Source organism: Tupaia chinensis, unplaced genomic scaffold (genome assembly GCF_000334495.1).
Source record: "Tupaia chinensis unplaced genomic scaffold, TupChi_1.0 Scaffold148698_1, whole genome shotgun sequence".
NCBI lineage: Eukaryota > Metazoa > Chordata > Mammalia > Scandentia > Tupaiidae > Tupaia > Tupaia belangeri.
The window spans coordinates 1736636-1749572 of NW_006208547.1; the positions used below are offsets into that span (position 1 = coordinate 1736636).

General features: G+C 41.0%; 1 protein-coding gene across 1 annotated transcript in view; it reads left to right on the forward strand.

Annotated features, from left to right (window-relative positions):
• Positions 1-12842: 12842 nt before the first annotated feature.
• YTHDF3 (YTH N6-methyladenosine RNA binding protein F3) overlaps positions 12843-12937 on the forward strand; it is a gene marked incomplete in the record, with an annotated part of 46209 nt that continues 46114 nt past the window's right edge. The window contains 1 exon segment of the mRNA XM_014585046.1: positions 12843-12937. Within this exon segment, the coding sequence (XP_014440532.1) occupies positions 12845-12937 (93 nt within the window).

Consider the following 12937-nt stretch of genomic DNA (forward strand, 5'->3'; position numbering starts at 1 on the left):
GGGATTCTTGTTTGCAAAAGGCATAAAGAGAGGTGGAAGAGGAAGGGAAAAAGAAAGCTGTATTCTACTGATGATATCTTCCAACTCTTTTTGTCTATTTACCAGTTTCTTTTTATCTTCAGGCTTTTAAAACTCAAAAGCCTAGAAAAGAATTACTGTACCCTTTTCTTTGATCTGTTTTCTGTACCCACTTTCCTATTGTGAGTACAAACAGAATCTAGATGCTTCTTAAATGTAGAAGAATCAAGAAGCAAAAGGGAAATTTTAAGAAAAGAGAAGTGAGAGTTTGGATGAAAAAATGACAAATATTACAAAGGCAGAATTCTGCTTCACAATCATAAATACAACTTTGACTCCTGAATGAAACATTCATGATGTCCTACTAGAGGGCAATCAGACTTTCCATAGTCTATTTTATAGTTTATTTACCAATTTCTTGAGTCACTCACTCTCACCAGGGTCTTCATGTGGCAATCTACCTCCACTCTCAGCCAGTCTGGACTTGTGTGCCCTTGAGGCTCCAGAATGCAAACCCAGTACCTTCCTATGTTGTCCAGTTGGGTTCTCGCTGCACCACTCGCTGGCCCCCTATTTGCATATTCTTAATATTGTAAAGTGCAATTGTGTGTGTACTAGGCCGTCATACAGAACATCCTCTGGTATATTCTCCGAGAGAATTACTATTAGGTGAGTCCCTGCTGGGCCCCAGGGTCTGGGCATATGCTTCACAACAACTCTGTTATGTGGGCAAAATGATTCCATTTTCAAATGAAGAAACCGAGGAAATGTTAAGTAACTTTCCTAAGGCTACACAGTTATTGCGTAGCTTAGCAAGGATTTGCAGTCAGATAATACAATTGCAAATTCCATACATTCTCACTAATTTTCACTGTGTCTCATAGAATTTTAGACTCATGATTTGGTTCATGTAGCACTTTGGTAAGATCTTTTATGGTATTTTCCATTCTCCATAGTTTGTCTTCTTGGCTGGCTCCATGGTACAGTTATAAAGCACTGCTCAAGAGAAACTGGATCCCACATGGCAACCAAGGTTTGAAACCCAGGCCTGATCTGCCTGAAACATGCTGGAAACACATGTGAGTGCCCAAGATCTGATGGACTGGAGGACTGGAAGAAGGAGATCAAGGCACAACCTGACCTTGTGGTGGGTGCTCCTCTCTCTCTTACTCTCACATGTTGTACATGTGCTCTATCGTGAATAAAGAAAGAAAAATTTTTAAATATTACCCCATCCCCACCCTGTTTGTTTAAGAAAATAAAGGTGGTCTGGGGTCAGTAGGTGGCATAGTTGTTAAAGTGCTGGACCCCCACATGGCTGACCATGGTTCAAGTCCCTGATACAGCAGCTTGAAACAAAGTCATGCTGGGTGCATATGCATGCATATCCAAAATCCCAGAAGAAGAATGGAGGAGAAGGGATCATGGCATGACTATCCCCCATGGGGGGTGATTTCTCACTTTCCTTCTTCTTGTCTATCTGCGGATTGCATGTGCCTATGGTAAAAACCTTAAAAGACAAAAACAAAAACAAATTAGGGACTGGCAGATGGTGTGGTGGTTAAGGACACTAGACTCCCACATGGCCAACCGCAATTTGAGTCCTGGACCTGATGGCTTGTTTTCTCACTCTCTCTCTCTCAATCTTGCACTATCCCTCTCTGGTGAAATTAAAATAAATAATTAAATAAAGTTAAATAAAATCATTCTTTAAAAAAATACAAATTAAAGTGGTCTGACATTCTTTTTATTAAATCATATTTGTTGTCTTTTTTAAGAATTATTTTAATTTAATTTCATTTATTCATTTATTTTATTTTAATTTGACCAGAGAGAGACACACACAGAGAGAAAGAGAGAGAGAAAGTGAGAAAGCAGGCCACCAGATACAGGACTTGAACCGTGGCCAGCCATGTGGGAATGTCCAGCACCTTAACCACCACGCCACCTGCTGGTCCCCATACTGGTCTGACATTCTTGATGGAGATTCATAATGTATTAGTGTTCCAGGACTACAGTAACAAAATACGGTCAAGTTCTTAGGTACTAGAGCTAAGGCTTCCAAGTATCTTTTAGGGAGACACAATTCAACCCACAGCAGCTATGTTCTATTAAATAAAAATTACAGGAGGTTATCGTTTTGGACTAAGATTCTGCACTGGGCCCCAATAGGCCAGGTCAACATGGAGTCACTCATGCTAAAATGCCACATCATCAAAGTGAAATTGAAAGAAGCAGATAGAGCCCAAAACAGACCAGTTTTCCTGAAAACAAGACATTCCAGTCTACCTGAGGCACTATAATAACAAAGTCTCTCTGCCTTAAATCATATAGGGAAAGTAACTTTGAAATGACTAACACACATTTTCTACCTTCATTGTGCCTTTTCCAGCCCTTCTATAAAACCAGCCTCTTCTGCTCAATTTCTTGGAGTGCTCTTTTGGTTTTATCTGAATTTGTGCTTCCCAGATTGCAATTCCTCTAAGATGCAAATAAAGCTTTCTGTTCTTAACAGGTTCAGTGTTTGGAATTCATTGATATTTCTAAGTAAAGACTGAATTGTCACAGTTTAAATAGCAAAAGTCACTAGTTTATATATAGTGAACTCACATCTAATTATTAGTATCCCATAAGTTGAGGGAAAAAAATGCATTAGTCAATAGTTTAAAGTTTTCATCATTAGCCACATACATTTATATTCAGTAATTCATTTTTTTACAGAATTATTTATTTATTTTTATTCTTTCATTTATTTTAATTCAACCAGAGAGAGACACCCACAGAGAGAGAGAGAGAGGGAGCGCAAGAGGGAAAGGAAGAAAGCAAGTCGCCAGTTCTGAGACTTGAACTGTGGTCAGCCATGTGGGAGTGTCCAGCACCTTAACCATCATGCCACCTGCTGGTCTTGATTCCGTAATTTTTAAACCTAAGTGTGTGAGCAGTGTAAAAAATGCTCGACCCTATTTAAAGCTTGGCTCATAATAAACAATACTAATAGAAATATTTTTAAAGCACTGAATAGTTTTACAGAGTATTTTTGGACATGATTTCTCACTCTACCTGCAAAACAACTGTGTGTGTGTGTGTGTGTGTGTGTGTATTTTCTCCCTCTCATTTTAAAACTTAAGAAATTGGAAATGATAGAGGCTAGACTATGGCACAGTGGTAAAATGTGACACTGTGAGGCTGACGTATATGGGAAAGTTCCCAGTTTGCATCTGGAGACCTCTCTGGGTATGCCTAGCATGTGTGTGCCCATGATTTGGGGTTGGGTGTATCTTGGCATCAAGATCCTATTAGAGGTACTCTTTGTCTATCTCATGGCAGAAATAAGTTAATTAACTTAAAAAAAGATTAAAGAAAACGAATTGGGACTAGCCATGGTTATGTGAGCTAGATCCCACATGGCCTATGGGATCCTGCTACCTTAATCACCATGCCACCAGGTGGTAAAGAAAAAGAATTGGGACTAGCCATGGCCTGATGGTTATGTGAGCTAGATCCCACATGGCCTATGGGATCCTGCTACCTTAATCACCATGCCACCAGGTGGCTCCCCCCACTTCTGCACCACTCCCACTCCCCACCTAGTCATCCTCCACTCCCCTACCTGGCAAGCTTTTCAAGTCACTGGGCCTGGGATTCAAACCATTAGTTGGAAGAAGGGCTAATTTTGACTGGTAAAATCAGAGAAGGCATCATAGCAACAGTAACAGTTGGGCCTTGAAGAATGGGGAGGGAAAGTTAACCACACTAACATTTGGTGCCATTACTGTCTTTCAGTTTAGCTATTTTGATAGGTGTGTAGTGAGAGCCCATCATAATTTTAAGTCAGTGAACTTTCCCTATTTCTCTAACAACTAAAGGTGTTAAACATCTTTTCATATTTTGATTTGCCATCTGTATATTTTCTTTGGTAAAATATCTTCCCATGTCTTGTCTGTATTCTTTTTAATGCAAATAAGCAGACTTTTTTTTTTTTTTTTTGGAAACACTTGCATCAGGGGCAGTTACAGCACCAAGGAATTCTCTCAGTAGATTTTCGATCTGCATATTTGAAGAAACGTTAGTGTACATCAGAATTACCTGTCAGTCCTGTTAAGCTATTGTTAGAATCCAGCCTGAATTTCTCATTTAGTAACTATGGTGGGGCTCTAGAAAAACCTGCATTTCTGGGCCAGCCCCCTGGCACAGTTAAATGCTGCACATGAGGGAGTCAGATCCTAAATGGCTGACCAGATCGAATCCAGATCTGGCAGCTTGGAAAACAGGCCAGGTGTGTTTATAGTATGTCCCAAATCCTGAAGGGAAAAAAGAATAGAGGAAAAATAATTGCAGTGTGACCATGACCCATTGGGGAGTGCTTTCTGTTCCTGTCTACAAAGTGCATGTGCCCTCTGGCAAGTTAATAAATAGAAAAATTTGCATTTTTAACAAAACACACCAGTGCAGCTGGTGTTGTATTTCAGGACTATGCTTTCTTTTCTTTCTTTTTTGTTTTTTTAAAGAATTATTATTGAATTTTGTTATTATTATTTTAATTTGACCAAAGAGAGAGAGAGAAAGGGAAAATGAGAAGACAAGCTGCCATGTCTGGGACTCGAACTGTGGTAGGAGATGTAGGAGTACACCACCTTAACCCCCACACCATCTGTTGGGCCTCCAGAACCATGCTTTGATATGCATTGCTTTGGGGAAAGCTTAGGACTATCTGAAGTGTTTTCTGTAAATTTCCCTATAGGAAACATGACAGTGAATGAGGAAGTTATTATGTTCAAAAGGGAAGTGCTGAAAAAAAATAAATAAAAAGGGGTACAGAGATGTCAAAAGGACATAAAAACCAAACTGAGCTCTCAAAGGTCAGAGTTAAAACAATTTGAGTAATAAAATAACGACCACTGGATTATAACCTGAGGAATGAAGTATTATAAATATCCACGAGTCCATACTGATACAAATAAACTGGGAGAAGGGACAAGTCCTCCTCTCCCAGGAATCACAAATGATGCATATAGGCGCTCCCTCACTGAGGTAGGTAGGTGGTGAAGCTCTGATGTCCTTCCCTGGAGTGTGGGCTGAATTTAATGACTTGCCTCCCAAGACTAGAGTTAGGGAAAAGGGAAAATACTGACTTTGCTGCGGAGCAACCTGGCACATATTCCCTGGACCAAATGATCACTATTAACACTGCCACTGATGAGTCAACTTGATATTAAGTATAATGTATGATGTGATGAAAAAGTCACCTCAGCTTGTGGTATTATCCCCCAACCCCAAACCCCAGTCTGATTTGAGAAAAATATCAAGCAAATTCAAAATGAGGGACACTCTACCAAATATCTATATAGTCTTCAAAAGTGTAGGTAGAGGTTACAAAAAATAAGACAGGACCAACCAGCTGCCACAAATTGGAAGAGCCTAAAGACTCCTGACATGTTGAAATGTAACACAGCATTCCAGAACACAGAAAGAACATTTGTAGGAAAACTGTGGAAATCCAAATAGTCTACAGTCAAGTGTTATACCTGTGGAAGAAAAGTTCAGAGCAGTCTGTGAAACATAAAGTCTCCATTTAAATTTTATTTATTTTTTTAAGCTTTTGCCATGGGGTGTGTGCACTCACTGGGGGAGATAGAGTGACAGTGACAGGGAAAGTGAGAAATCACCCACTTGGGATGGGGGTTTGGCCACATCACAATCCCTTCTCCTCCATTCTCCTCCTGGGATTTTGGGCACACATACTCAGCATGATATTCACACTAGCATGTCTGGAATTTGAAAAGTGGTTGATGATGTGGAAGTTCAGCAACTTAACCTCTACACCACTTGCTGATCCCAAGGTCTATTTACATTTTAAAGGCCTGAGCAAATGCAAGCCTAAGACTTTAGTTATGTTCAAATCCATCGGGGTTATTGCCCAAAGATACACTTCAGTAAAGAAATTGCAGTTCTACAAAGGATTATACATTTTCCTTGCAACCTCCAGCATTTCCTCATCCCAGTATTCTTGAGATCATGAAGTAGAGAGTAAGATAGAGTCAGTCAAATGTCTCCCTTATTTTAATCGACCAGGGTAAACACTTGGCAAACAACTTGTAATCTCCCCTCTTTTTGCCCTCCTCTGTTATATCCACCAGCTTTCACAGTCACTGTTTCAATGAGCACATCTCTGGGGAACCAGAACCTGCTCATCTAGGCAATTTAAGCCCTGGCTCACATGAACCACTTTTATTTCTCTTATTATGCCTCAACCTTCTTTTCAGGTTGACATACACTGTCACTTTTGCTACATGTACCATGGGTGTATAGAATGTCAACACTAGGGGAAGCTGAGCAAAGGACATATAACAACTCTGCACTATCTTTGCAATATTTCTGTAAATCAAAAGTTATTTCAAAATAAAAAAAAATTTAATATGCCCACCTTTGGTTCCAACCCTAGAGTTTGATTCAGTGAAAAGGGCCTGGGTCCTAAGAATTTGCATTTGTAATTTACTAAGAGAGATTGCTATTAGTCACAGGAAGACACTTTGAGAAACATTGGTTTAGGGAAAATTTATGCCCTGCTACCTTTTCCTTGTAATTGTCAATTTCTCTACAGAAAATCCAAGAATGAATGAAAAATTGTTAGCTTTTCTCTTTAAGGTTTACTTATTTTTGGCTTTATTCGGTGTCCTCAGTTGTTAGTAGTTTTACTCTAAGCATGACGTTTAGGGATATCTTCTTTTTTTGAGAGAGAAATTTTCAGTATAGAGTACATGTACTTGCTAGAGAGGCAGAGAGAGAGAGACAGAAAGCGAGAAGTCATCCCCCCGTGGGTATGGCCATGCTACAATCCCTTTTCCTCCATTCTCTTCTTGGGATTTTGGGCATACACACACATGTGTCCTGTATGAGTTTCACATTACCAGGTCTGGGATTTGAACTATGGTCAACTATGTGGGAGTCCAGCACCTTAACCACTATGCCCTTCCTGACCCTGGAATACCTTCCTTTTAAAAAAACAACAATAGGGGCCAGTAGGTGGTATGGTGGTTAAGGTGCTAGACTCCCACATGGCTGACTGCAGTTTAAGTCCTGGAACTGGCGAATTGCTTTCTCACTTTCTTTTAATCTCTCTCTGGTGTGCGCATGACCTACAGGGGGAAAAAAAAAAGTAAAATTAAATAATTTTTTAAAAAAGCAACAATAAATTATCAATTTGAATTCTTCATGCCTGGGTTCACTTACAATGTTATTTAAAAATAACAAAAGGCCTTAAAACTTTTGGTTTATATACTGGCAAAATTCAAAAGCAGTTTATTTTTCTAAAAATTAAAAAAATTATTATTATTTAGTTTGCTATAGGAAGTGTGTGCTCACCAGACAGACAGAGAGAGAGAGAGAGAGAGAGAGAGAGAGGGAAAGTGTGAAAGCAAGTGACCAGGTTCAGGACTTGAACCACTATTGGCCATGTAGGAGTACAACACCTTAACCACCATATCATCTACTGGCTACAGTATTTTTTTTTAATTTTTAATTTATTTTATTTCTGCCATGATCGAGAGAGACAGAGAGAAACAGCCCTAGATCATGGGCATGTATGTATGTGTGTCCTGCATACTTGTGGAAGTCTCTGGACTTGAAGTAGGAACATTTCCATGTGGGACTGCCTTTTAGAGTATCACATCTTACCCCTACACCACTGTTGGTCACCCAGCAGGGTCTTTTTTTTTTTTTTTATCAACATAGCACTTTATTACACTTCAATGCTACAGATCTTTCATTCAGAAAATAGAAATAATCTTTCATTAAGTTGTGATTTCCTTCCCTTACCCCAGTATAGAGACAATTTAAGAAATGTTTACATATTTATAATTTATTATGAAATTGGGTTTTCATTAATACACTGGAATTTAATTGTTAATTAGGCCCCAAACAGTGGCTTACAATGCATGACTTTTGAAAATAAAATGACATAATTTAACAAAATCTATTTTGCATATTAAAAATTATTCATGTATCTTTTTATCAAATTGAGGTTTTTTTTTTTTTTTTTTAGAGGCTTTTGCTATAGGGCATGTGGGCTTGGCAGAAAGACAGAGAGGCAGAAACAGAAAGCGAGAAATCACCCCCCAGGGGGGATGGCGATGCCGCAATCCCTTCTCCTCCATTTTCCTCTCGGGATCTTGGGCACGCACGCACACATGCCCGGCGTGAGTTTAAGCCACCGGGTCCGGGATGCAAACCATGGTCAGTTACATGGGAGTCCAGTGACATAGCCATTACTCTAACTGCTGGTCCCCAAATTGAGTAATTTTCTATGTTAGGTAAAAATACTGTCAATTATTCCACTGTTCAGATAATGGGTTATCATCTAGAGTTTAATTTCTGTAACTAGTAATCTTACAAATTCAAAATTGCTACTAAAATTCATATTGTAAAAGTTGCAATGGTGGAAATGCTATTTTAAAGTATGATGACCAACATCCAATGATGAGAAAAATGTATACAAAGACCATATAAAAATATTTATGGCTAAATAAATATGAAAAAAAGCCTTATTAGTTTTTGTCTCCAAATACTTTCTACATTCCAGTAATTTTTTATAAAATTTCAAGAGAACATGTAAATAACAAAATACACAGAAATATTATGTTGAATAAACAGTTGGAAATAGAGCTTATTATAATCTATTTGGATTATAAGGCAAACAATTTATTCAAAACATCCATTTTCTAGATGTGAAGATAGGTTTCTTTCCATGCCAGATCATGGGGCATGTGTGTGCCTGGTATAATCAGGAACGTACCTGGACTTGAACCTAAAACCTTTTCAAGTAGGTCAGCCTGACAGAGCATGGCATTTTACTGTAACTCTGTCCCAAAGATAAGTTTAAGTGCTACTAGTTAACAAAGTGAATCTGGAAAATTACTATGCATGCAGTTTATTAGTAACTAGTCATATCTAACTATCCACTTTCCCCTTCTTCCTTAGTAGTAAATGTTTTGATTTTTAGCTAAGCACGTGGCCTACCAGAATATATTATACAACTTTCCTTCAACTAAGTATTTTCAGAAAAATATGTCTTAGTTAGTAAGTGGGCAGAAATGGGAAATATAATTTCTATATCCTATCCTGAAAGGAAATGGGTGTATTATTGTTACCCTGCATTTTGATTAGAATATATGGTAGATGGAAATGGAACAGTCATCTTGGACTCTAAGGGGAAGTGCGTCGTAAGGACTGGAGCCACAGGCCAGAGGCTGCATATCTGCACTACAACAGCCCAAGCCCTGGACTACCCCTAGACTGCTTTTGTCTGAATAAAACCAGAATTCTGGCCCAGCAAGGTGGTGTGGAGGTTAAAGCGGCTGGATCCCACACGGCTAACTGCATGGCTTGAGTCCGAGACCCAACAGCTTGAAAAACACTGAGTGTGTGAGCATGTGTGCTCAAAATTCCACGAGAAGAAAGGAGGAAAGGGGACGGTAGCTTGGCCATCCCCTGGGGGGTGATTTCTCACTTTCCTTCTCTCTCTCTTTGGTGAGCATACATACCTTATAGCAAAAAAGACTTAAAACAAACAAAAACAAACCAAAAAACAACCAAACAAAACCCTCCTCAAAAGAGAATTCTACCTTAAATTCCTGTTATTTTGGACTCGATGCCACTTGCTGCTAAATCTAATTTGGCTGATAAAAGTCCAGAAGTAAGATTTGTACAGAATGAAACTTCACTTCACCAAGGTTGGCTGAGAGGCAAACGGGCACTTAAATACAGCATGTGTTCCTTTCCAGGCTTTGCACAGTGCTGTGTTCACTCAGAGGCTGACTCTCTAGAAGAACGAATTTTTCTAGAATCTAGAGTAGCACTTTCCAATATGGCATTTGCATACTCCTGGAGGAGTTGGAGATTATTACAGGTGGTTCCAGATGTACTTCAAAAATGTGTTCATACTGGGAACCAGCAGTTAGCGTAATGGCTATGTCGCTGGATTCCCATGTAGTTGACCGCAGTTCGCGTCCCGGACCCGGTGGCTTAAAACTCACGCCGGGCGCGTGTGCATGCGTGCCCAAGATCCCGAGAGGAGAATGGAGGAGAAGGGATTGCGGCGTGACCATCCCCTCTGGGGGGTGATTTCTCACTTTCTGTCTCTCTGTCTCTGTCTGTCTGTCTGGCGAGCGCTCGCGCCCTATAGTGAAAACCTCTCAAAAAAAAAAAATGTGTTCATACTGAATTAAATGAGTTTGTGTTGTAGGGTAGCTAGCACTCCATTTGGCAAGTTCAAACCTCATTGATAGAACAAAGGCCATAAAAATCAAGTTTGTTGAGGGACAAGAATGCAAGAGGAAAAAAAGCACCTCAAAACATTGACATTAGACAGTGTTATATGGTGACTAGAGTACAAGCTCTAGAGCCAAACCGTGTTCAAATCCTGGCTGGAGGGACCAGCAGGTAGAATAATGGTTATGTCGCTGGACTCCCACATAGTCAACTGCAGTTCAAGTCTGGGACTCAGCTGCTTAAACTCACACTGGCACTTGTGTATATGTGCTCCAAATCCTGAGAATGAAGGGATAGCGGCATGGCCCTCGGGCATGATTTCTTGCTTTCTGTCTCTCTGGTGAGCACACCCACCCAATACTAAAAACGTATCTTAAAAACAAATCTGCTTTCACAGTGATCAGCTGTGCTATCTCTGGCATGTTACTTAACTGTGTGGTACTTTTTGTGAGGGCATATACATGCATGTGAGAGTGAGAAAGAGCACAAGCCAATGGGACACAGTCATGCTGCAATCCTTTTCCCTCCATTTTTTTCCCCCGCAACCTGTCAGGATTGGGGCACATTTTTCAGCCTACTGGGGCTGAGATTTAACTGTCGTCAACCATGTGAGGTATATCTATAGGGCTGGCTAGTATGTCGTTTGTTTTGTTAATTGCCAGAGGGTGCAGGTGCTCAGCAGATGAGAGGAAGAGGGAGAAAGCACCCCCAAATGAGGCATGCTCATAGTGCAATCTCACCTCCTCTATTTCTCCATCCCATTGCATCTGGACACCCATGCATGGCATGTTTTTCTAGCCACCAGGGCTGGGATTAGAACCACAGTCAGTTATATGGGACCAGCCCTCTTAACCATTAAGCCATGTGGCGATTCCTATGTCACTTTTTATAATAGTACTTAACATACAAGGGTTCTATGAAGATTTTTAATGATCATTATAGTGACATAAAAGTGAGCACACAATAAATGTAAATTACTATCAGCTGGGCATCATTTAGCAAAGGGATCAGGAACTAGTTTTTAGCCACAATTTGTGGAAAGCTTACTGTGTCAGTTGTACATGTGACCTCATTTTATGTAACTAAGGGTTAGAAAGTTTTCATTACCTTCCCAATGCTATAGAACTGTAATACTTTTTGCCCAGCTAGAATTCAAATTCAGATTGATTTGGATTCCAAAACCATGCTTCCATGGTAATTGCTGATCAAAGACAAGGCCTGCAAGATTTCATAAGCTTTTTCTTACAGTCTGTCTCTCAATTCTCTGGCTTATAATGTGTACCAGCAAGGTCTTAAACACCTACAAAGGTCTGTATAGTAAAGGATGGGCAAACTAGAGAGACTGGGATCAACAACTGAGCACGAAGGGTGGGTCTTAGAAAATATGAGTCTTTGGCCTGGGACCAAGGACTGGGACGTGTAGCAAAGACGGGAGAGCAAGGGGAGCTGGTATACAGGACCTTAAGAATGCCTAGTGATACTTCTCCAGGTAACTTTTGGTTCTATGACTCAGTGCTTTTAAAATTCTGCTGAATTGTAGATCACAAAAATCTTATGATTCAGTAACTTTATACTTCCTAAATTATCACTTATTTTCTAGCTTTCAGAGTAAAGAAAGGATTTGGTCATTTAAATGATCTCTTTACATGGAGTCCACACATGAAAGGCCTAATGCAAAAACATTTAGTAAAAATTTCAAAACGTTGGGTCCTCTTTGTGGTGCAGTGATACAGCTGCGCGCTGCCTGAGAGATCAGATCCCACATGGCAAACTAGGTTGGTCTGCACAGGGAATGTCCAAGGATTGCTTGTCTGTCTCATACATCTACCACGAATTAAAAAAAAAAAAAATCGAAATATTCCTTTGGTTTATACCAGTATGTAGACAAGTAACTTTCCCTGCCTTTAGATTGGGGGAAAAAAAAATTCCACCAACCATGTTTTCTTCCCCAAGACAATTGTATCCAGTTGTACAACTCAACTAAACTGAATACAACTGAACAAACAAAGTCAAAACACAAGACCATACGATGGTGGGAAAGTTGGACTCCAGAGATTCTGGTTGCGCTGAGTTATTCCCACGGCGTTCCCGTGGTTGGGAAAGAGACACTGGCCGAGGCACCTCTTACTTGCTTTTACATATGTCAGCACTCAGAACTCTAATCCAGCCACTTTCGCTGCACGTGCTGCTAGTGGCAACAGCCCGGCAACTCTGTCCCGAGGGCGGCTGAGTCACCCAGCAGCCCACGCGGTTTTGGATGGGCGGCCACCACTGCCCGCTCACCCGGGGCGGCGCTCCTCCCGGCCTCCGTCCACCGGGCTGCCAGGTGCGCGCCATCACCCCCGCGTCTTCAGTGGGCGTACCATCCCCATCAGCCGCCACCTCCTGCCCGGTCCTTTCCCTGCCCATAGTGCGACCGGAACCCGGCTCCAACCGCCTTTCCCTCGGCAGTCAGGCTGAACGCGCCCTGCGGCCTCAGAATAGGAAAGCAGGAAGTTACCCAGGAGACCCTGGAACTTGGCGCTCACACAGCCGCACTGGCGCGCTCCCTCTACGGCGCATGCGCTCAGGGGCGGGCCGCGCGGGTCCGTCTCCGGTGACGTGGCGATACGGAGGCGGGGCCAGGGTCGTCGTCGTCGGCGGCGGCGGCAGA